This window comes from Xenopus tropicalis, chromosome 5 (assembly GCF_000004195.4).
Source record: "Xenopus tropicalis strain Nigerian chromosome 5, UCB_Xtro_10.0, whole genome shotgun sequence".
Taxonomy (NCBI): domain Eukaryota; kingdom Metazoa; phylum Chordata; class Amphibia; order Anura; family Pipidae; genus Xenopus; species Xenopus tropicalis.
The window spans coordinates 31,288,482-31,312,660 of NC_030681.2; the positions used below are offsets into that span (position 1 = coordinate 31,288,482).

The 24,179-nt window shown below is 38.0% G+C and overlaps 1 protein-coding gene across 2 annotated transcripts in view; it reads right to left on the bottom strand.

The window, feature by feature from the left end:
* Nucleotides 1-24,179, bottom strand: part of meis1 (Meis homeobox 1) — a 112,342-nt gene that overhangs the window by 5,261 nt on the left and 82,902 nt on the right. For both annotated transcript variants that reach the window (XM_002931746.5, XM_004914716.4), the window contains exons 9-11: nt 13,983-14,059; nt 896-954; nt 69-158 (exon numbers count right to left, since the gene is read on the bottom strand). In XM_002931746.5, coding sequence (XP_002931792.1) covers nt 69-158; nt 896-954; nt 13,983-14,059 — 226 coding nt within the window. The remainder of the gene's footprint in view (nt 1-68; nt 159-895; nt 955-13,982; nt 14,060-24,179) is intronic.

Below are 24,179 nucleotides of genomic sequence, written 5' to 3' on the forward strand. Positions count from 1 at the left end.
CTAATTTGCAAACATGGGAGTTACATAAACCAAAACAAATGTGATCATTAATAAAAGTTGTGCCTTACCTGGTGCTCTGATCCCCATGTGTTGCTGGCCATCCATTACAAAACCTCCCATTGGCTGACCATCTGCATTGTATGGCGTTCCTTGACTTACTGAAATGTATAATATTCATTCTTACCAGACTGTATTTTTAGAACGGTAGATGTCAGGAATGTTTAATACAAATATACATTTCCGAGAATATAAAAGAAAACCTATTTAATATTAGAGATTTTGATGTTTGTATAAATAGTTGCTGACAAAAAATGACACACACGGGGACCTTAATGAACCCAGCACCGTTTATGCAAGCATGCTTTTGACAGATGGTCCAGCAATATAAATGTGTCCCAGCATTATAAATGTTGATATTTCTTGATTTGGGTCAAGAATATGCAACATTGTAAATACTGTAAAATAAGTACATAAAACAATACCCCAAGGAGTTCTAATAGGTTTTAGTCAGTCACATAACATAATTGCTTTTTAAATTAAGACAACTTAGGGTAATAATGTCAGGAAAGTGAACTACTTTACTGAGCTTCTCTATAACAGATACAAACCCTGTTTCCCTTATGACAGGTAATAAAGTTTACACCAATTCCACACCAAGCCATGCACCAGGGAGTGGTCAGAGTAGCGGAAAGAATAGCTGAGAAAGAAAAGTATATATTATTTTTTAGTAAATGTTTTATAAATAGATTATCTCAGTCTATTTTGGGATATAAAATTGTTACTGTGGTCTTTTCCTGGCAAATACTTTATTTACCAGCTAACTGGCCTCCCGGTGAATGGCTTGAGGATGGTTTTCGCCTGCGTGACTTGAATACAGTTACTATTGGGGACTTGCCTGCTCGATTGGACTGGTCGATCATAGGCTGGACTATTCTTCTCCTAGCGTTTATAAACCTAAAAGACAAAGGAAAATAAAGACTTAAACATATATCAATAAATAAGGATATGTGATTATTTGGCATCTACTCAATACTTTTGATGTTGAATTTCAGGGCCTGTAAGCAAGCTGTAGCCAACATTATTCATTCAGTTATTTGGTAGTAGTTTATGATATCCTTTGGTGGGGCCACTTAAAAGCTCATAAAATACTGGGCTTTTACAGCCTCAAAGGTTTCCTTGAGGTGAAGAAGAACTCTCCTGGATTTTTAAAAGACTTTCACATATGAAGAACCCTTAAGTTGTCCACTAAAAGGTATTACCACCAGCAAGCCTCACGGAGAGCAGGATTGATGTAGCCCACTCAGCAGGGCTAAATGTAGTTTTAAATGCTCTAAAACCTGTGTAAACCCTAGTGACCTTACAGAGTACAGGCTTGGGGCTTCTGAGTTGATTTATGTATCCCTGCTTTTACCACAGTTGGACATTTCCATTTAATCTCCACATGAGGGAATTAACCAAGACTGCTGAAAAAGCAATATACATCCATACAGTTCCCTCTCTCCAATTGTATATTGGGAGGGGTGGGGAGGACGCTAATAAAGATAAAGCCTGATAAGAATATATTTAATTGTATGTCTATTGCACAACTTTTATTAAAATTTCCTCCTTTTTTTCCTAATGTATGTAATTCTATTTTAATGTCCACTATTAAGATAATGAACAGTAATGGCAATACCCTCATCTGAAAAAAATGTCTGTCGTTTTATCACCGCTCTCTCTCACTGCCGCCCAAGTTCAGACCAAAGTAATCACGTTAGAGACTTTTAGCTTTTTTTTTTCTCCTTTGGTTTATTCAAAAACTGGGGTCAGCACAGGGTGAAAGCCATATATAACAGGCCCAGAGATCAGGTCAGATGCCCACAGTTACTTTTGTCACTTTCATCACTTTTTTCTTATTAACAAACCTGCCATACAATGCATATAAACATTTGCATGATTTCTGTAGTTAAAATAACACGTAAATAACACACAAAACAATTAAAAGATAAGATGTATTAATATATTTTCTATATAATTTAAATGTATTGGACAACTAAAAAAAACTATTTTATTTGTCTGTAATTAAGAATATAATAACATTTGGTGTGTGTATATGTGTATACATGTATTTGTGGTTGTATATGAGACTAAAAAAAACATATATGAGAAAAGACAAGCTTTGGCTCTATGTTTTTTACTCTAGTTGGATCTCCTTGTGAATAGCAAGAATTCCCAGTATTTTGATTGAATCCATGGCCATTCTTCACAGTTGAGTTCATTTTCAAATTAAACTATTTTGGCGGGTTCTACATAGTTACAATCTTTTTTTTTGCAACATTAAATGTCATCAAAGTGATAAAACAAAGAAATAAACAAATCTATTGTCCGGGCAAACCTCTTTGACCCCCACTTCGAGTGCATGTTTCCCACCCCTTGAGACACACAGATCTCTGAATGCCTTCCCTAGCAGGAGGCCGCTGAACAAACACTTTCCCGTGGCCTGCGTAGACTGGGGTCCAGTTGCCATTGTTCCTTAGAATGTGTTCCTCGGAACTGTGCTTTTGGTGCAACTGTCTTTGCCTGGTTAACTACCATTTGTTACACAACACAAATTAGAGCTGTTCCATTATAAATGACCAGGTCGTTTGTAAATAGCTTATAATTTAGCGCCAAAGAAAGTGTGTTCACTTTGTTTCCTCTCTCCACTAAAATAAAACTTCTTCATTGGGAATAACATTCATCTTGTGAATGAAACCTTGCCAAATCGAACTCATGCTAGACTAACACTTGGACGCAGTGTGTTGTTCATCAAACACATACATATTGTATAAGCAGCGTTTATTCCTTCAGTGCCTTGGGGGTGAATTTAGACACAAGAACATTTCCCTTCTGGGCAGAAGTAATAAAATTGCATTCTTGCTCCTCCCAGAACGAGTCAAACTCAGGTCAGCATCCCATCCTCGTATCTTTTTAAATAAACTGGTCCAGCTGTTTGTTTCAAGCGTGGCCTTTGACCCTCTCTCTCATCCCTTCTCCTTTGCTAGCAGAAAGTTTTATTTTGTGGCCCCATTATGGGCTGCAATCATAAAACTTTTATTTCAAGATGGTAAAAGCTAGCAAAAATCCAGATGTTAATGTGTACATTCACAAAAGTGTTTGTCTGCTAAATACCCAAGGCTGTATAGCTTCTCACCATAGTGGAACAATTATCCAACATGCTTAATGATTGGATTTAATGAAATAAATACAGTTTGACAGGATAGGTCCGTAAAAAAACCCTTGGCACCATCCTGTAGCCCATCCCCAGCCTTCACTTGGGCTATTTTGCCCTACCTATATATCTACATATACAGAATGGATTTTTATGAAATATTTAAACCTAAATTTAAAGTCTTGAATACAATTTCTAAGCCTTTCATCTTTTGCCCTACCTTTTTCCGAAAATGCAACTTTCTTTTCTCAAAATTCCAGCATCATTTTGAGAATCAGATAAATGAATGGATTTCATCCAGATATAGCTATCTTAAGCTATATCAGATCCAATCATTTGGCCTGAGGACCAGACAAAAAATCGAATTACATTGAGGGGATGCAGGCCATCAGGACAAGGGCTGATTCGCTCCTCACCCGACGTGGTATGAATGCAAACACAGATGCATTTTTTGTCAAATTGCATGCAAGTTGTGGCACTTGTTCCAGGGTTGCTAATATCTGCCATGTATTATTATGAATGGCCTTAGCATCCATGGATGCAACAACTGGAAATACCAAACTTCCATGGATTGCTAGAGTCCATGTGTACAACTGCATGCAGTTTAGTACCACATGCTAAATGGTGCTAGGTGCAATTTGCCAGTGTATGAATAGACACAAGTACCTTTATAAATAAGATAAATGCACACTTGATTATGCTTGCAAACTACTGCTTTGTAATTGCAGTCATAAACAATCCCTCTAGTGTTTTTCTACGGTGCAAAAATACAAGCAACTGTCAGATGCTGGTAGATGCATTCATTTTCTGCATTTCACTGGTCTAGGCTGCAGGACATTCAGGCACCTTGAGCCATATGGCACAATAAAAGGGAATATCTTTGCAGTGACCAATTGTTGTGTCTGTGTGTAATCAATATTTAGTGAATGAGTTAAAAAGCTGTAACTAATTACAAACAAACAATTACAGGCAATTAGAACCAAACTCAGCTTTCAACTACAGCAGGAAAGCCAACTAAATATAACGGAATCGAATCATGTTTATACACCCAAAGTGGAATGTTTTGGAGTGCATGCTGCAAAACATTCGTTTAAAGCGGAGCATGGGAAGCAGACCTTCCCCGCTTTGGTTACCCAGACAGCCGCAAGCAGTGGCTGCAAATGAGAAACTTACAATGTATGCTGTGAGCCAACGGGGAGCACAATGCTAGGTGTCAGCAGTTCGGTCCCTTTAAGCATCTATTTGACCTTGCACTAAGGCATCCTGTGAAATGACTAATCTAGGCCATAGCTGATCAAACTTGCACACAAATGCACCTTTCACAGTCCTGCCATTTATAAATAATGGCCCTTTGGTTATCGTACTGACTGAGAAAGGCTATAAGAACACGTCAAGTGCAAGAAGAAAGAGTACATTACAGGCATTGTGAATATCCAGCATTAAACAGAAGCACACTGGTAGCTGATACAGTTTTGGTTAATTAAATGCTTTTTATTGAGGAAAAAAACCACAATGAACTCAACTGGCAACACTGCCCTGAAATGCACACATTTTTTGTACCTTTGATGCATGCCACACATGGCACTTTTAAGCCTGGCACCACAAACACCTTCTGCAACTTCCATTCATTGGAAACCTTCAGTACAGAACTTTTTTTTATATATACTTTTCCTTCACTCAAGAAGGCATTGTAATGCTTTCCAGTTGACCAAATTGTGCCATGATGAAAAGGGATGCTCAGAGGAACCTGTTGCATTGGCCAGATAGTGCTCTACAGCCACTACAGCTCTCAGCAATTAACCAATGGCAAACCAGCATACTTATATGACATACACAGCAGGAAGGGAGTTTCTATACTTGAATGCACAAGCATATGCACCTATAGGCTGATTTGTGACTGAAAGCCTGAACTACTGAGATCACCCTATGGTTTGCCATAGCCCTTAATATCATACATTCTTCATACAAAAATGTCTCTAACATAGCATTACTCTGCACAGAATTTAAGCAAACCGCTGCCCCTAAGTTTGAGATATAAAAACATTAAGTGACTAGTACAAGGTTGCAATGAATTGACAAAATCAAACTCAATTCTGCTTCAGTCAGTCACTTGCTTTTCCTCAGTTTTCAAGTTTCTTATATTCTAAAGGCAGAGGACAGCAAATTTAAAGTCTCCATAGAAAAGAGTGGGTGTGTATGGGGAAATCTCAGTTAAGCAGCACCCAGTTAATGAAGGCCTGCACTGCACTTCATGTTTCCAAAGTCTTTATATACAATCGTCTTTGCTACAGAAAGTGAAAATGCAAAAAGGAAAGTCTTAGTTAAATATCTCTGCTACTGCCAGATATTACAGACTTACAATAATATGTACACAGACATAAGTGGCTCTCGGTTACACCGACATGACAATAAGAGCGGATTTTGCAAGTTTTTTTTACCACAATTGGGCAAATGTGTATATAAGGCATGGACATGATTGGCATGGCTGCAGTAGCAGTTGGAAGCCGGCTTTTGAACGAACAACACAGTTTTCCTACTAAAGGAACTAAAGGAGAGCAAGGAGTGCGGGGTTTTCTCATGGATTATGTGGCATATTGTTTGAGAACACAAGTTCCCTCTGACCTGCAGGTGGTTTCATCCTTGTACTGCTTCAGATGGGCTTGAATATTACATGCAATAGAATTGAACAGAATAGTTTTGAAACTCTAATATGCACTGAAATCACAAAATTCCCCAGTATTACAGGTATAGGATCTGTTATCCAGAAACCTGTTATTCAAAAAGCTCCCATAGAGTCCATTTTAATCAAATAATTTACATTTTTAAAACTGATTTCCTTTCTTTCTAATTATAAACCATAGTTTTTAATTTAGCCCAACTAAGGCAACATTAGTCCTTATTTGAAACCAATTATATTGGGTTTATTTAATGTTTAAATTATTTATTAGTATACTTAAAGTATGGGGTTCCAAATTACAGAAAGACCCCTTATCCAGAAAACTCCAGGTCCTGAGCATTTGGGTTTACAGATCCCATACCTGTATAGTGTTATGAACTGAAATCACAAACTTCTGCAGTATTACAGCGTTTTGCTCTCGGTAATACACTTACAACATCTGGGAGTAGATGGATCTGACCCCACTCTACTTGTTGCCCATACTTATACTTGAATTTAGCAATAAATTGTAATATACCAAACAAGACTGTTAGCTCCATGGGGCAGGGACTCAAACATGCTGTGTATTAATACTAATGCTATAAATAAAAGTACAGTTTATAAGAATAGCCTCTCTGTTGTTCATGACAAAATCATGCGCAGAATAAACCCCTTCAAAAGTTGGGTTTACTCAGACAATATGCCTTTCTATCCTTTCTTTTTCAAGAGGGAATTGTCTCCGTTCCAAACTAAAATAAAGGGAATCACTCATGGACACATGACACATGCATGTTATTACCAACTGAAAATGCTTCCACATGAATTTTTCGGGGGCTAGCAGCACACTTCTGCCTTAGTTACAGGCAAATCCCATGTATTATCAGATGATAACTCTCCTCTCTTGAAAAAGTCACAAAGACAAACAGCCGACAGATCTGCCATAAGGGACATCGTGGCTACAGCGAATGTTACATTTGTCTTTCCTCCCAGTAACTAATTCAGTCTAAAGCCAAAAGTTGCAAATTGATATCTGGCACCTTCGGTATTCTCCGACTCTCCTTTACACTAAAGAAGAAAGAGAATTGGAAACAGAATTGCATTATTCACTGCGTAAAAAAAAGGAGAGGCCGCGTACACGGTTCACTAAGCACCTACTCCAGAAACATAATATTGGAATTTACTCAAATCACAGCAAGACCATCAATCATACGAATCAGTAGATTTTCCTTTAAGCTCAGTTTTTACTCCTCAGGCAGTAATGAAAAATTTGTACCATGTAGCAAAAACAGAGCTACGTCAATGCTTTTCCACAGCTAAAGTATGATAAAACACTGCCGGTAAAAATGATCAATTAGCTGACAAATGAAATGATCTGAGGACAATAGAGAAGACAGATTTGGCTTTATGTCCTGTCTGTTTCACGTACAATCTCCGAGTTAGGATTTGCCAGTGTATTAAGTAGCCCGGTTCTATAAGCATTCAAGAAATAGCAAAATGTGCACAATCTTCCACTATAAATTCTCTCAAGCCTATCATTCAAGTAATGTGCTGCTATTTCTCCCATATTTATTGTAGTTCCCCTTTGAATTAACTTTTAGTATGATATAGACAGTGATATTCTGAGACAATTTGCAGTTGGTCTTCATTCTTTCTTCAATTATTTAGCTTTTTCGAGCAGCAGCTCTCCAGTTTAGCATTTCAACAGCTATCTGGTTGCTAGGGTCGATTTTTTGAGTTTTTTTTGAATGAGTAGCTGGAATATAAATAAGAGAAGGACTGAACAGATAGATGAGTAATGTAAAGTAACAATAATAATAAAGTTGTAGCATTTTAAATCAATAGTTATTTTGCTGCCGGGGTCAGTGACCCCCATTTGAAAGCTGGAAAGAAGCAGAAGAAGAAGGCAAATAATTCAAAAACTATAGAAATGAATAATGAAGACCAATCGCAAGGTTGACAGGAATTAGAGATTCTGTAACATACTAAAAGTTACCTAAAAGGTGAACCACCCCTTTAAATATAAAAGTTATTATTGTTTGCCATAAAGTATAATGCTACGTCTGCAAACTGTTGGCTTAGTTTCAATAAATATATATATGAAGAGGACCCTATGAGTTAGTTTAAGAGGATGATGTTGCTGAGGGGTCCAGCAAGTTCTAGTTACAGGACAGGGAACAACCGTCTAGACTATATAGGAAGCAGACATGGCTGGGGCAGAGAGGCAGGCTCCTATGGCACCATTTTTGTTTGTGATTGGCTCCTGCTAAATGAGTGACAGGTAGCCAATTACTTGCATGGCATATCATCATTGTTGGCATTTAGGCCACAAGCCAGAAAGGAGGGTCTGTGCCGATTCTCTATAAATGTTTCCAGTACACTAGATTCCTAACTTTATAACCTATTTCTCCTAAATAATCCCTTACCTCCTAAAACTAACAAGTCTCCCTTAATGCTGGTCACAAGTTCACAACATCCTTTCCCATTCAGTTGATTCACATTCTTTCTGCATCTATCAGCATCTTTTCCCATTCACTCAAAGGACTCAATGTGAAACAGCTTGAAGCAAAATTTCTTACATTTTTACACTTTTTTTGTGCTTGATTAGTACATGATTATAAAGGAAACAAGTGTTTAACAAGGCAAATTAGACTGAAAGTCTATGGAGGAATCCCTGGCAAACGCCACCATGGTTTATAAAATATTAGTGAAACTGTTAAATGACCCAGATTTCATTTTAAAAAAGTGTGCTGCTGCCTCAGTTTCAAGTGAAAGGAATCTTTAAGCCTTTAATGCTGATCCAGAAAGCCATACATCATTTAAACACACTGGTTTCAGCCCGGGCTCCGCACAGCATATGCCTTCAGATGCACTTCCTTCCCTTATGCCTCTGGCTCTGTTTCATTTTTTAAAAAGAGAAAATTGTTTTATCCAACAAGGAGGCAACATTTGCCCCATTTTCAATATTTCAGGCTGACTTTTTAACGTCTCAGAATGCAGTTTGTTTTATTGAGGCACAGCCCGGAGCCACTCTATGATGTAAGGGAGAGGAGGTCTCCAAGGGCACTCTATTCAGCTCGTTGGTGCTTCTTTCTCAGTGCTTAATTACTCTGCACTATTCTTGCCCACTGTTGACTCAAAATAGGTGTGGATCAGGTCTGTGCAAGCAATGAAATACCAGAAAGTCAAACTTTATGTAAACACACTTAGGGAGATTTAACAAGAACAGACCAAAACCTGACTTGCATAGAGACTCTCAACTGTTCACATTGTTTTTGATTTGGTTCTTTAAAAACCTTTGAAAACATAAAGCTAAAAAGACTAATCGCATACTCTCTGAGAAGTTCACGTGTTAGCTCTTCTATTTAGTTTTGGTGCTACGTGCGTTGAAATGACCAGCCTTGTAAAGTACTAAAACGATAACCCAAAGCCAGTGCTGAGCTAGCACTGAAATACTGAGCCAAGAGCAAAAATCCTGCCTTTATCAAAACTTCAAGAAGTAACCTACTTCCTAGAAATTGCGTATTTAACTAGTTTCCACTTGACCAATCTTGGTTAACAACAAATGGAAACTACACCCGTACTGTATGCACGGAACATTCCTTCTGCTTATCTGTATATGTATCTGCTGAAACTGACATATTGTGTGCCTCGGACAAAAAGGTTTCAAAAATTAAAAGCACTGTATTGATGGATATTCTGTTTCTTTAAAGTCTCTTCTTTGACATTAAAATGAAAAAATTATTGGTCTGTGACAGTAGTTGCCTGGAGTGGGGCCTGGAGCAGTGGTCGGGGGGACTTAGCCTAAAGGCCAGTTGACAGGAAGAACCTACTTACTGTTCTTGATGCCCCTGGAAGCTTAGCCTGAAGGGCAAATAGAGAGGGCTGTGGAGGTGAAGGCTTATTTTTCATTCTAAATATTGCTAAAACTATGGCTGAATGACTGATACAGAAATGTTTTCATATAGCTCCAACCTTGTTATAAGCTCAGAGTGGGCTGACCAAAAACCCCTTGGTCATATGGGCCGTGGGCAATTCCTGGTGATTCCCACTGTAGCCAATGGAAAGATCTATCTATCTATCTATCTATATTTTGTCTGCCTACCTACCTACAACTTTACATGGTTTTAAATCTTTCCTTCTATTTAAAGGTTGAGTCCTTCAAGTACTTACAAAAATATCAAATAAAAGATTATAAGCACTTTCTTACGGAATGGAAACATTCAATAAAGGCTATCTGAGGGTGACATATTTGGGTAATATTGGAACAGATTGCAAACAAAGATAGTGTTGCTAGCTTCAAAGGATGCATACCAAGCAAAAAATAATGCATCAACTTGGAAATTCCACCTATCCAAGCCCGGATAGTTACGTGCAGGCATATGTACAAACACACAGACATAAGTCTGCATATGCACTGGCATTTTCTTTACAAGGCAAATATGAAAAGCACTGGAAATACTGATCTACGTTACAAAAAAACTGGCAAAAATATGTAACAGTTACAGACTGTCCATCTGTTGCTGGATATAGATGTATAATATTTCTTGTTTTAGAAAGGGCCAATATGTTCTACAATGTAGTCACACACTGAAACAAAACACTATGATATTATCAGTCTTGGGGGGGTTGGCTTTATTTAAGCTAGGAAAAAGCATTATAGCTAACTTGTTCATTAACTGTTTAAGCCAGTTGAGCAAGGCAATTGTAAAGAGTCCGTACACAATCCTGCATGGCACATTGAGATGAGAGTAAAGTAGGATAAATATTGCATCTAATCTGATATTTGAAGTTATTGAAGTGGATGGGAAGCTTTTTAAAGGTATCTGTAACAGTCAGGACTGGTACATAAAACAGCTGTTTAAGTGTCGGAGTTGTTCGGAGTGCTTTTTCAGTTGGAACATCTACACAAAAATGTAATATTCCGAGTCATTGTTAAAGACCATCCTAGTAGACAGGAGTTTATGTTTTTATACACATTTCATGTATTCCCACAAGCTGTGTTGCTGCCAATAATTTATGACTGATCTGCACCCAGGCTGCCCTTCAGCATTTTATTTAATCTCTGCAACAGTGATTTACAGTGGCTCATCATTAATAATAGAAAAATGTACATGTGTGTTAACAAGTTAGGCAGAATCTTTGACAGAAAGCAAAAATTTTTTAGAAAGTTATTGCTTTGCAGAGATGAAGAAAAACACAATAAATCAAAAATCAATTGTTCACTGTTCCCTGGAGCAAATCATGTTGTCCAAGGTATTTATTCTGAAATCCATTAAGATCTCAAGATTTTAGGCACGTTCAGCAAGCAAAATAGAAAAAAAGGAGACAACAAAAACTATTCTTGATTCGTACATACTGATTGCAGACATATTCATGGGGAAAAATAAGCATTTGTACCAAGTTTAACTATTGATGGTTGTGGGCAAAAAGCATCTCAGCGAGTATCTGGAAAGGTTCTGGGGGGTTCTATATCCTTAAATATTCACTATAAATATTGTGTCCAATAACCCTCTTCAACCAATCATTAATGAAGAGATGTCCAAAGTCAACTTGGAGATCTATGAGCCATATTGAGCTTTTCATGATATCTAATGATACACTAAATATGGTGTCCAATAACCCACTACAACCAGCCATTAATGAAGAAGAGCCCAAAGGGCACAAAGCCAATTTAGAGTTCCATGAGTCGTGGTATCCCAAAGTTTTACACTATGGGTGCCCAATAACTCACTACAACCAATCATTAAATAAAGCATTGTTCAAAGGGTACAAATCAACTTGGAGTTCCATGAGTTGTACATTGAACTTCTCATGATATCTATTATCCCTACGTTTTACAATATAGGCGTATAATTCCCAATATAAATGTCACTATAAACACAACTACACGTGCATATGCTACTACAAGTCCTGTTGACAAAGTCACCTGTTTTTATGACATCTTGGTTCATGTTATTATTGCAAGATCAAAAGATGAAATAGGGCTACAAACACTGTACTCAAGGGCGTGTAGCTAGAAACACTTAACCAGTCATATAAGGAGAAATTTTGCATTGTGCAAACAGTTCTAAGCAGCACATTAATTGCAGGATCTAAGGATCCACCGAAAATGATTTCAAGCATTTCAATAGCCTATGTTTTACCTAAAATATCAGGGCAGTTCTCTAGTAAACTGATGCAAAACAGCAGAAAAGAAGCTATGGGTAGATAGTAAACAAAATGTGAATTTCTGTCTTCCAAGCCCTGTATTTAACAAGGCACCAGAAAGCTGATCTCCCTAAGGCAATGCAGGTCAGAAAAATTGATAACCCTTCCATGCAACGCTTGTGCCTTTGTCTGACTCTTACAGATAATGCACTTGGGTTATTAATCCCTAAATGGCAAGTACAATGGAAGCAGCTCTTATCACAAAGGTGCTACATTGTAGATTACACAGGATTATATTGACAAAAATGACATATTTTTTTGTAATGAAGTTTAAACAGCAGATAACCTTCTCATCTATAACTTGCTTCATAATTTACCACGCAGTTGCAATGTATATTCAGTGGACGCAAAAACACAAATGTATCCTCTGCAGCTGATAAGTACATGTAACCAGAGAGCATCTAGAATCTTAAACACGCATTAAGCCAAAGCAAACACTACGGCATATTAACCGTTCTGCTCATGTTCCCTTGACACACGGAAAATCTTAACAGCATAAGCAACAGATCTTTTCTACCACTTTCCCAGACATTCCTTTGAAATGCTTCTGTAAGTCTTTATTTATTTCTTCGGGGTATATAAGGGGTTTTAGTAATGACTGCCTTGCATAAGTAACCTAGGCTGACCGGACTTTAACTACAGGACAGGCTCACTGGAACACCCTGAGCATATAGGCTTTGGCTCTACAGCAATGAGTGAGCACAGAAAGAGACTAATGGAGGAAGGATTGTCTGTGTGTAAGTATGTGGTTGATGTCAAAATAAAGTCAAGTCTGAGAACTTAAATTTTATAAAAAAAAAAAAATAGGTTTCAACATTTCTAGTTACATTTTAGATTTAGTTGGCCCTCAAACCACTAGACGGTTGCATGAAGATATGAATCTCAGTTGATTACTATCAAGTCCCTATGGAACACTATGGCACCATGAAGAATCTCCTCTAATTGGAAAAAACATTGATTAACCAAATAGTGAGCAAGTAATTAACAGAGTAGCACAGTAAGAAGGAATAACCCTTGAGACATAGGAAGAATACCCTGGATACTGTATCCTATCCCTCGATAGTATGACTTATAAGGTCCAGTGACACAGACACAAGGAAACACTTCATAGAAATTCAAATAATATGGACTTCTATCCATTACAAATAAAAAAAACATATGTTTCTTGGGACTAAGATCTTGTTTGTGCTTGAGTGTTTTTATTTTGGGGGTGTAGCTATGACTTCTTGTAAAACTACTCTTTAGTGGGCAAGAAACTTTCCAAATAGATTATTTGTGATGCAAAATGAGTCCTAGAAGTTTACAACATTTATTTATAAAAGCACCCCCTATTGTAAAATATAAGGATATTATAAGTCACAGGACTTCTGCAACCATATAAAAGCAGAAGGCTGAGTACTTTTCTACAGGTAATGAAACTCTGAGGTGACTTCTAATACCCTCATATTTAAAAACAGGGAGTACATTGTTTATTAAAATACACAAGTTCCACTCATATGAGTCATATAATGAAAAAGACATCACTTAGCACTGTTTATAAGGATATAATTTACAGGATATTTATGGCTCTTGTGTATTATAAGTAGAAAAGTTACTCATGCAGAAAATGCATTGGATTAATGCTCAATGCAAAAATGGCTGTTTACCCATTGTAATTATATATATATATACACATAATATTGCTTCTGAATTGTTCTTTTATTTAGGTTGCTATTATCTGCAATTTTCATTTCTAATGAAAGTACTTAGAACATAATAATATTTACAACAGTATGTCTAAATCCATGTCAGTGGAAACAGGCTTTGGGCGATATTACTTATCCATCAATAAAATGACTGGGCGTGCCATACTGAGACAAATCATTAGATGTTGGTTGTGCCAAGCTCCCGAGTACTGATTGATTTAATACACAGAGTGAAATTACTTACCAGTTGTTCACTTGGAGTATAGTTAGACCTGTGTCTTGTGCCAACTGTTTTTTCTGTTCTTCTGATGGGTATGGGTGCTGTAATACAAAAAAAACCATTTTTTAAAGCAACTCTACAATTAAAGCTCATCTATATAGGCATTAAAATAAAACACTTATGTAGTAACATAGGCAAAGTTTGCCCTAGTCCAGTAACCCATGGCAACCAATAATTATTGTCATTTCATTATTCTAGATGCACTAGCCCTTACAAAAATGTGGTTGCTATGGGTTACTGGCTGAGAAGAAAGTTGCCCTTGTCTACATCATAGTGAAAGTTCATTTTTAATGTGATCCTCCCTTATAAGCATTAAGGCAGAGCAGAAAGAGCTAATAGAGATTTTGGCTATATATCCATTTTATCCACAATTGGCACGCAGTAGGGAAGGCATAAAGCAGGCACTGTAGTGACAATCTAATCAAACATTTGCTCGCACTAACATCTCATCCAGTTTAAAGAGCAAAAAGCAAAACCCACAAAGCGGGCTCTCTCGGCATACATCGCATTATGTGGTTCATTGGAGAAATGCTGGGATTTTGAACGCCAGCCAGCTTAAGGTCATTGCACAGCATATTTTGCCTGACATTAACATAACTATCTTAGGCTAATCATGAGACGGTGAGGCCATATACAGCATTTCATAAGGATTTCTTGTTTTAATGTTATGGCTAATTGCAGGATAACGTTTCTGATGTGAGCGCAAATGTTCTTAGCTACGTATAATGACATCACACGCCATGACTTATGGAAGAAATATAATTAAGAGAGCCATTGGAGAGCATATCCTATATACCACTATGCAGCCAGATTGGCAGCTTTCTAGCTTATTAACTATGTCTTGGCGAGCTTGCGTCGTACATCATTTTTTTTCTTTCTGAATGACAAGGGAATGTACTGAAATGAACCTAGTCACATGATGAGAAATGGGTACTCCTGATATTGTCACGCTGCCAGTTGCGCCGATCTGCAGTATGTGGTGGTGATTATAATATATGAACAGGTTCCAGCTAACCTGGATTCCTGAGGAAAAAAAAGGGGTGTGATCCATATTGATTAAATCAAATGTTAAGCTCAGGTTGCCTTTATTTGCTGAGTAAAGCAGACTTTGCAGAGTCCTAGGATTGTCTAACCTTTAGTTCTTGTTGAACTACAGCACCTTGAAAGTCTCTGGTGCCAGTGAGTGCTGAAAGCTGTACAGCTGAATAACAACTAAAGGTTCTGCATCAATGATATAAAGACTGATTTACTAATATTGCAGTTAAATTGCAAGAATGCAGTTACCAATGGCAATGAATCAAATCTCTGCTTTCATTTTCCAATTTGTAAGCTATTGGCTGACAGTTGCTCAAGGTAACTGTTTAGGCGGAAGTTAAATTCCACATCTTGCCCTGCATGTGTATCCAAGGCCTTCCAGCCATTCAATGCCTTATTTGCACACCCCCCAAGTCTGGTCTGTGCGGATTTTTACACAAAAATACCCATATGGGTTTTTTTGGTTTTTTTTTTAGTTATGAAGTTTGCTCTTGGGAGCTGGAGCTAGATATGTCACTCTAGTGTGCCCTTGTTATCATAGCAATTGCTGAAAGCAGGGGCACACTAGCAGTGTTTTGGATCAAACATAATCACTATTATTACACCAATTTTATTCATTTTCATATATGCGTTTTATCTAAGCAAAGGAATATTTTAATGTTTTGTTTAGCTTTGCCTCTGGCTCACCTAGAAATCAGGTAGACTTTTCTAAGCAGATAGTTAAACCTGAGGGACTTGTGTCAGAAACTGGAGCTACTATGTAACCCAAAACTGGAAAATCCCATCATTAAAATACACATATATAAATGTAACAATAATAAAAATAGAACAGTATAGTCAGATGTACACATAACTGTATATATAAATATTTACCGACCTAGATTAGCACACAAGTAAACAAATATGTATTTATATTTACATTTTATATTTGAATAAATATATATATATATACTGTATACACATTTACAAATAAAATACTATTTTTCATTTTAGTTCCAGCTGAACTAAACTGGCAAATGAGATCCATGCCTTTTCTTTTTTAACATCTTTTAGCTCAGTTGAAGCCTTAGAGTGGAAAAACCCTTGCTCCCTGTAGTCTTTGCTGTCATTAACTAGAAAGCGTCAGCGTATTTATTCAGAGGATACAGCTGGAAATTGTTCATTATAAATGGAATGATTGTACAAACGCAAACATATTTAAATGGCTGCGAGGGCCCTGCTCTAGAGAGCAGAGAAGACAGCAAGAGGCAAGGGCTGGCAGTAATGGCAGCTAGCTAGAGGCTAATCTCCCCAGAGAAAGGCTTATAAGAATGTGTTTCATTTATTTATTTCATTTTTTTTTTTAAACTACTAGAGACTACTGCATACTTGCCAGAAAATCGGATAGTATCAGTAATATGGGTCAAGTATTATAAAAGAATGAAAATGCCCCATATACACTGTGTTTTAATTTAAAGGGCTAGTAACATCATTCATTTGTACTGGTATTCTTATCCAAAATGTTTTATTCAAAGCTTAAGTTACACACTAACATTAAGTTAGCATGTAAGTTAGCTTGAAAAAAGACACATATCCATCAAGTTTAATGCCTATATATAACCTGCCTAACTGCTAGTTGATCCAGAGGAAGGCAACAAACCCTAATCTAATCTAATTTGCTGCATTGGGGAAAAATTCCTTCCTGACTCCAAGATGGCAATTGGACCAGTCCCTGGATCAACTTGTACTAAGGGCTATCGCCTATAACCCTGCATTTCCTCACTTGCTCAAAAGCCATCTAACTCATTCTTGAAGCTATATAATATATCAGCCAGTATGACTGACTGTAAAAATCAATTTCTGAATATTATGATGGAACCTTCTTTCTTCTAATCAGAATGGATGCCCTTGTGTGTGCTAGAAGGAAAAGTTCTTATAATGCAGCGTGTTTGTCTATCTACTCTGATGTCTAAATAATCCTTTTATGTATTCTCATTTGGCCTTACAGACAGGAACATAGATTCTAAAAAGTGGAAAACAGAATAAAAATTGTCAGACTTCTAATTATTCTTCACCAGTGTTATTGGACCAGTGGTAAAATACCAAATGCCACCCAATACCCCCCCCCCCCGATGCCTTATGCTGTTGTTTTCAATAGCATCCACCTGTTGCTGTGCACACAAGACAGATTAAGAACAAAAAAGAATATTTCTGGGCTAAGATGTGCCACATAGTGAAGTTACAGGAAGATACTACACTGTCAACCATGACATTGACCTTAAAGCAGCCATGTATGCTACATGACCAATTGGCCAATTGCACGTATAGTGTATAGTGACCCTACACATTATAGCCACCTTTCTATTGTTCCAGCTGTTTGGGTTGTTGGAAAAGAAGTATAAAGCAGGCTCCTCAGCTGCCCATGCACCATACACTAGATATTGTACAACATGCACACACAACTGATGTCCTTTGTAGAGATATTAGACAGGATCAGCATGTTGCCATACATGTACCAATATTTTGTTTCGTACAATTTTATTGATAAGTGTATGGAAAGCTTTAATCCTAAATTAAGAACATACATCTAAGCTCTATTGAAAGCAATAGCTCTGATGGGCAGGGGCCTTTGTATAGAACAGATCAAAGATGCCTGCAAATTGATTGCACATATGCAAACCTGGAGATAAATAAAAACTTCAGATCCAAGAAAAATATTTTATAAGAATAATAAATATAACTATTATGTCTGTTCAATTAAAATTGCTATTATTATTGTCCTGGAACACCAACAGGGAAATAAGATTCCTTTAGTGATTGTTTCAAATTATTGTTTAGTCTTAATAAGTAAACCTCTATAAGTATTGTTTTTATGAGTCTTATGTCAGTAACAACAGATTGAAACACAGTTGGATAAAATACTCCCAATGTAGTATTTGAACTGATACAAATTGCCTTTGACTTGCATTATGGACACTTTGTTCATCTCTACAGCCAAACATGTGGAAGTAGCAAAATGTAACAGATGCCAAAGGCTTTGCCAATAACAGAGGAACAATAGTCACAAACGGTCCTAATGAGAAGGGAAACCGCTTTACACTAATGCAGGTTAATGGTGTCTAATAAAAAAAATTACCCATAGGAAAAGTATATCTAACAGTGCTTGGGTGGTTGTGAGCTGAGCTATAATAAGTCACCTGTGAAAAGACAATTTCTGCTTTAGAACCTGCTGGTGAGCTGGGCTAGCCTTTAATTCCATTAGCATTATTTGCTAAGAAGGATTAGACAAGCCCCAACATTTCTTGCATGCCTGTCCTGCTACTCTCTGATCCCCAGTTACACTGTATACAGGCCTGTTGTTTTTGAAAGCATTCCTCAATTCTTCTGATTGTTCAGTGCAGCCTTTAAAGAGGCATAGAGAACACATGAGCCCCTGTAAATCCAGTCTGATTTGCCAGTTTCTACAACAAGGAGATCGAAATCTGCATGGACGTTTAGAGAGGGGTGTAAGTAAGCCCGTATTTATTTTGCTCTCACATTAATATCCGAGTTAAAGGTGGAAATCACTTTTAGGGACTTGCAAATCACGCATTGTTATTTAGCAAAATGTCCAATATTACATGTGCCATGTATCATGACTTACATTAGCAACCAATTATATTTTACTACACCATCTCCAGCAGGGAAGGAAAACTTAATAACTAATTGGTTGAACAACATAAAAGTCTAACATGTTTATTGTTACTGTGCATTATCATTTTATATTGTTATAATTAAGTTTAGGGACATGAAACCTACAGGCCTCTAAGCTAAGGTAAAAGGGGGCCTTTCTCATTTTAGTTTAAGGAGTAAAAAATATCCAAAATAAATCAACAACAGACAGTGATTTTCTCTCCCTAAAGCTGTGGGGATCCAAGCCTTCTGTGGGCCCCCTTATTTCTAACTCTGGCCTGATTAATCTTATTAACCAAGAAAAGCTCTTATCGTGTGATCTTGACGGCAGCAAACTTTGTCATGTCATACAGAAAGCAATAATTACTGGTTGCCTCTAGTCATTCTTAATGAGGACTTAATGGCTATTATGCTCTTTCCAATTGTTCTGCATTCTTTTCAACAGACAAGACCGGGCAATTTAGACACCAAACTAACTCAGTTAATGTAAGCAACCAGAACACTCTGTAAATAATGAAAAAGCTCCTCAAGCCAAGTCAAGTGTTCATAGTTATCTTTAGAGGGATGCAAAGTATGGCCTGAGATCAACAGGTGAAGGTAAGGAGAGTGTGGGATTACCAGCAATGGGAAAATAGCCTCTGGGAAGGGACTGTGGCTGTGGGATAGCAGGTATAGTAGGGAGAGATGGTGCCTATAGTAGCAGTGGGGGGATAATAGCCTCTGGGAAGGGACTGGGGCTGTGGGATAGCAGGTATAGTAGGGAGAGACGGTGCCTATAGTAGCAGTGGGATAATAGCCTCTGGGAAGGGACTGTGGCTGTGGGATAGCAGGTATAGTAGGGAGAGATGGTGCCTATAGTAGCAGTGGGATAATAGCCTCTGGGAAGGGACTGTGGCTGTGGGAGAGCAGGTATAGTAGGGAGAGATGGTGCCTATAGTAGCAGTGGGATAATAGCCTCTGGGAAGGGACTGGGGCTGTGGGATAGCAGGTATAGTAGGGAGAGATGGTGCCTATAGTAGCAGTGGGGGGATAATAGCCTCTGGGAAGGGACTGTGACTGTGGGATAGCAGGTATAATAGTGGCAGAGGGGGCCTATAGTAGCATTGGAGATGATATCACAGGAAAGGGCTGTCTCTGAGGAATAAAAGATATATATGGGAGAGATGGTGCCTGTCAATAACCTGTGGTAAGGCACTGAAGTAGCTTCTTAGAAGAGACTGTGGTTGTTGAACAGTAATTGGGCTCTGTAAATTGTTGGCTTAGGCATCCACACCACTAAAGAAAACTATTCTAAGGAAAGTATGTTGTGTCCCTACTGATACTCAAACAGTTAACTGCAGGCTTTCCCAAACTGCACTATGGTGTGTTTAAGTCATCTGATCTCCTTTTCAGTATATTTATTGGCTTACTGTAGCAGAAACTTCCAATTTCATGAAAAATCTATAATTGGGATAATCACATGAAAGCTTCATGCAGTTAATCCGTCTCAACCAACAGTCCATAATGACATAGACCTTTTAACTGAAACTTAATATGTTTAAAAACGCTTAAATACTCTGTTTTTCTCCAGTGTTCATGTTTTTCTGCCCTGTGGGAGGATGGAGGTGCTGTACTTTAGTGAAAGAAAAGGAGAAACCTACCTACCACATGACCTATCACTTATCTACCAAGAAATCACAACAGTTGTGAGACTGAGCAAAGTATCACTTCTGAAGATAAAAATAATATATAAGGCCTTGGGTAATGGGGCATATTGTGACTCCTACTAGTGCTAAGACTAAAGGGCAGACTTATCAAAATTTGAGATTAGCGCAACACAGAAAAATGTATTCACTTTCTATTGGGAAGATCTAAGTAGGGATTCAAGGCTATAGGACATACCACAGCTCAAGGCATTAAGACAACATACTATGAAAGTCTAGTGCACATTCCCTTACCTTGACACAGTGCACAAAGTGCAATCTGGAGCAAAATTGCCATGTTTTTTCGCTTCACTTCAAACTGGGCGCAGTTGTGCCCAATATTTTTTAAGTCTATCTGGCATCATGTCTTGTGTTGTCATGAGAGTGACATGTGTGCCCTATTCTTTTGGTGCAAGTGTGCTGTGTCTATTGATGCTGGCCACTAAAGGGAACTCTGGGGCTACTGCCTGGTCAGGAGGTTGCAGCAGTTTTAGGGTTCCCATGCATCAATGCTGTGCTCGATTGGGAACAGAAGGCAGGAAGGAATAAGCGGGAATAACTATATGGAAGTGCATTAAGCACTCAAGTACCTTTATTGCTTTTACACACAAGTGACTGTGGGGAGAAGCGCATGTTGCCCACTACTTTTGCATATATAAATGAGCCCTAGAAGTATTGTGATCCAATAGCAACTGACTAATTCATAAAATTCCTTCATAACTGACAAACATTGATAATCAGTTAATGTGTTACTCTTCCATTCAGCCATCTGGCCAGTCAAAGTCCCTTGATAAGATTGCGTCAGGCCTGATTGGCCAAATTATGACCCCCTGTTGATGCACACCTCTGGACATTCACCAACCTATAGTGAATAGCCCTGCATTACTACAGTAGCATCTAACTGTTTGGGTTTTAGTCCAGCTAGTCATATTAGGTCAGTATTTATCAGGGTATGAATGAATTACATTCACAAATGTTGGAATCGTTTGGCTAGCAGAGACACTGGCAGAATTACCTTAAAGCGTCTGAGGAAATCGGGCTAAACCGTGAGTTGAGACTTTATTCGGTTGTGTCCATTAGCCTTATACCATTATCTCTTAAAAGCTTAATTATTTGCAAACAATTGATCAAGATGGGAATATGAGAAAGGATATTCTGGGACCAGGGGGATAACTACAATGCATTAGGAGAGCAAACAATATTACCTTTAGTTCTAACAAAAGAAATTAATGATTGGGACCTATGTATAAGACATTGCGAGAGATGTAATGTCTTTTCCCAAGTGCTCTCTATCTGATATGTGCAAACACCTAACGTATGAGTAAAAGCCATAAAAGAGAAATTATGGATGGGAAAGCAGATCCTCTTTCCCAGAATCAATGCTGTACATGCATCTTTCAAGACTGAACACTTGATTTCCTGTAAGGCCTTTCACTAAAATGTCCAGAATATTTTCCCCCAGCATTTCTTTCTTTTCTGATCACTAGGTTTTCTAAAACAGTTGTAAATTTATTAAAGATTCTTATTTAGAAAATACATACAATCATACGATCAATAGCTTGACTGTGCAGTTATCAGAGAGGTCAACATTGCCTTTTCCAGTTTGATTTTCCAGTGGGAAAGGTGCGTTTTGACTTCCTGGATTTATGGTTTAAAGAAAAACAAGACTAAGGCCATGACCAGGGCTGGACTGGAAATCTGTGGGTTTTGGAAAATACCACAGGTTCTGTTGTAAGATGCCATAGAAAATCACTATTTAGTGGGCTAGTGCGGGTTGTTTGGGCCTTTATGTACTTGGGATGCCAGGGCCTATTTTGATTCCCAGTCCAGACCTTACTACAACTGTCTGTACTTGTGGTTGTTGAACAGCCATAAAAGCATTTGCTAGTGGCCAACGAGAGTTGTATTTTAGCAATAGCTGAAGGGGTGCAGGTTAGACAAAGCTAATTGTATTACAGCTACCTTGTTGCCCTCTTCCTTACCTATGCTACCTACTTTCTACAATGGCTACTTAGTATTACTCCCACAATGGGCAGGACCCACATTAGTTATCCATATTTTTAACCACCCCCACCCCATACAAAGACAGCTCTGAACGAGGCATGAGACAAATCTATAACTGAACATACCCAGACCCAGACTGGCAATCTGTGGGTTCTGGCAAATGCCAGAGGGGCTGCTGTAAGATGCCATAGACAGTCACTATTTATGATGGAGGCTGTTTGGGTCTCTGTGCACTTGATATGCAAGGGCCTAATTTGAGTCCCAGTCTGGGCCTGCACATACCTAGATTTCAGCCCCAGGTGCACTCTTCTCTGCTGCTTTTATCAATAAGGCCTTATGAACCCTTAGGTGACAAGTGAGATATATATATATATTTGGGACAGGGAAATCTGTATGCAGCATGTGAAAGGCAGTCTTGCAGTGAGCAACAAAGAATTAAAAGTGATAAATTATAGTTAAACGTTTAACTTCCCCACCAACTTATTAAATATTCAGCATTAATTAAATTTGCATCAGTTTTTCTAGAAAAAAAAAAAAGATTTTCATTAACAATTCAGTGGTTCTTTACATGGGCGCAGACATCCTTACAAGTAAGGACAATAAGATACCAAACAAAGCAGCAGTACAGACAGATGGAAAATGTCCAGCTTTATATCTTAATGAACCTCCTAGTCCAAATGCAAGTCCTTTCATCAAAGTTTCCAGTATTGGCAGCTTATGCGGATGCCAGGACAGTGATACACTCTTTATCTTATCTGCTCTGGTAAGCGGGTATCAGAAACATTCCCTCCCTCATCGCCATGCCCCCGTGACAGCGTTTGGTAATGTACGAAGGAAATTTGAAAATAATCTTACACAGAGCAAGCTGCTGAGATAATGAAAGTCTAAACAAGGCTTGTCTCCATCTTCACCCCTCGTAATTCCAACTGACACCAAAGTGTCTCTGCTCTGAGCAGAATAACAGGGGCAGATTCAATGTGAAACCCCATATAACTCACTGCTACGGCCTGTGAAAAACTGGTTTCAAAATTAAAGGGGGAAAAGTGTTTACCTCATTCTGCATCAAGGCTGAGATGGGAAAGCCTCTCAATATTTTATGAGCAATGTGCTCTTTCTGCACATGGCATTTTATGTGTAAAAGGAAGATAAATGATGTCACTGCGGAATAGATGAACTTGGCTATCATTTCTAAAAAAAAAAAAAAAAAAAAAAGGTTTTCTCAGCCGGCGGCTGAAATTACAAGCTTATTAAGGCATATTTGGCTCCACGTATGCTTCGTATGGAACTGTACTAGCTTAATTAGGGAATTAGCAGCAAAAATGAGAAATCAACTCGTGAATGTACCTTAAGCTGGCTTTACAGCGAGATGGTTGGTCGGTTCTGTAACTTCCCAATTAAGTCTAATCTTGCCAACCAAATGTCCAAATCACATGTGGCCCAATAATGTGCCCCACAGTATCACACAGATATGGGCTTGTGTGTAGGAAGCTTTGAATTGCATTCCATATATTCATAGAACCACATCTTCTGAGATATTCCACCTCTTTCCCATGATTTATGTGGATGCCGCTATCCCCCAAACCACACAATGATTGCAAAGGCTCATTTTTCCTAATTGGAAACTGGTCTCAAAAAATAATAGAGGTATGTGACCTGTTATTTAAAATATATAGGACCTGGGTTATTTTGGATAAGGGATTGTTCTGTAATTTGGATGACCATACTTTAACTCTACTATCATTAAAATATTAAAAAACCCAAAAGGATTATTTTGCCTCCAACAAGGATT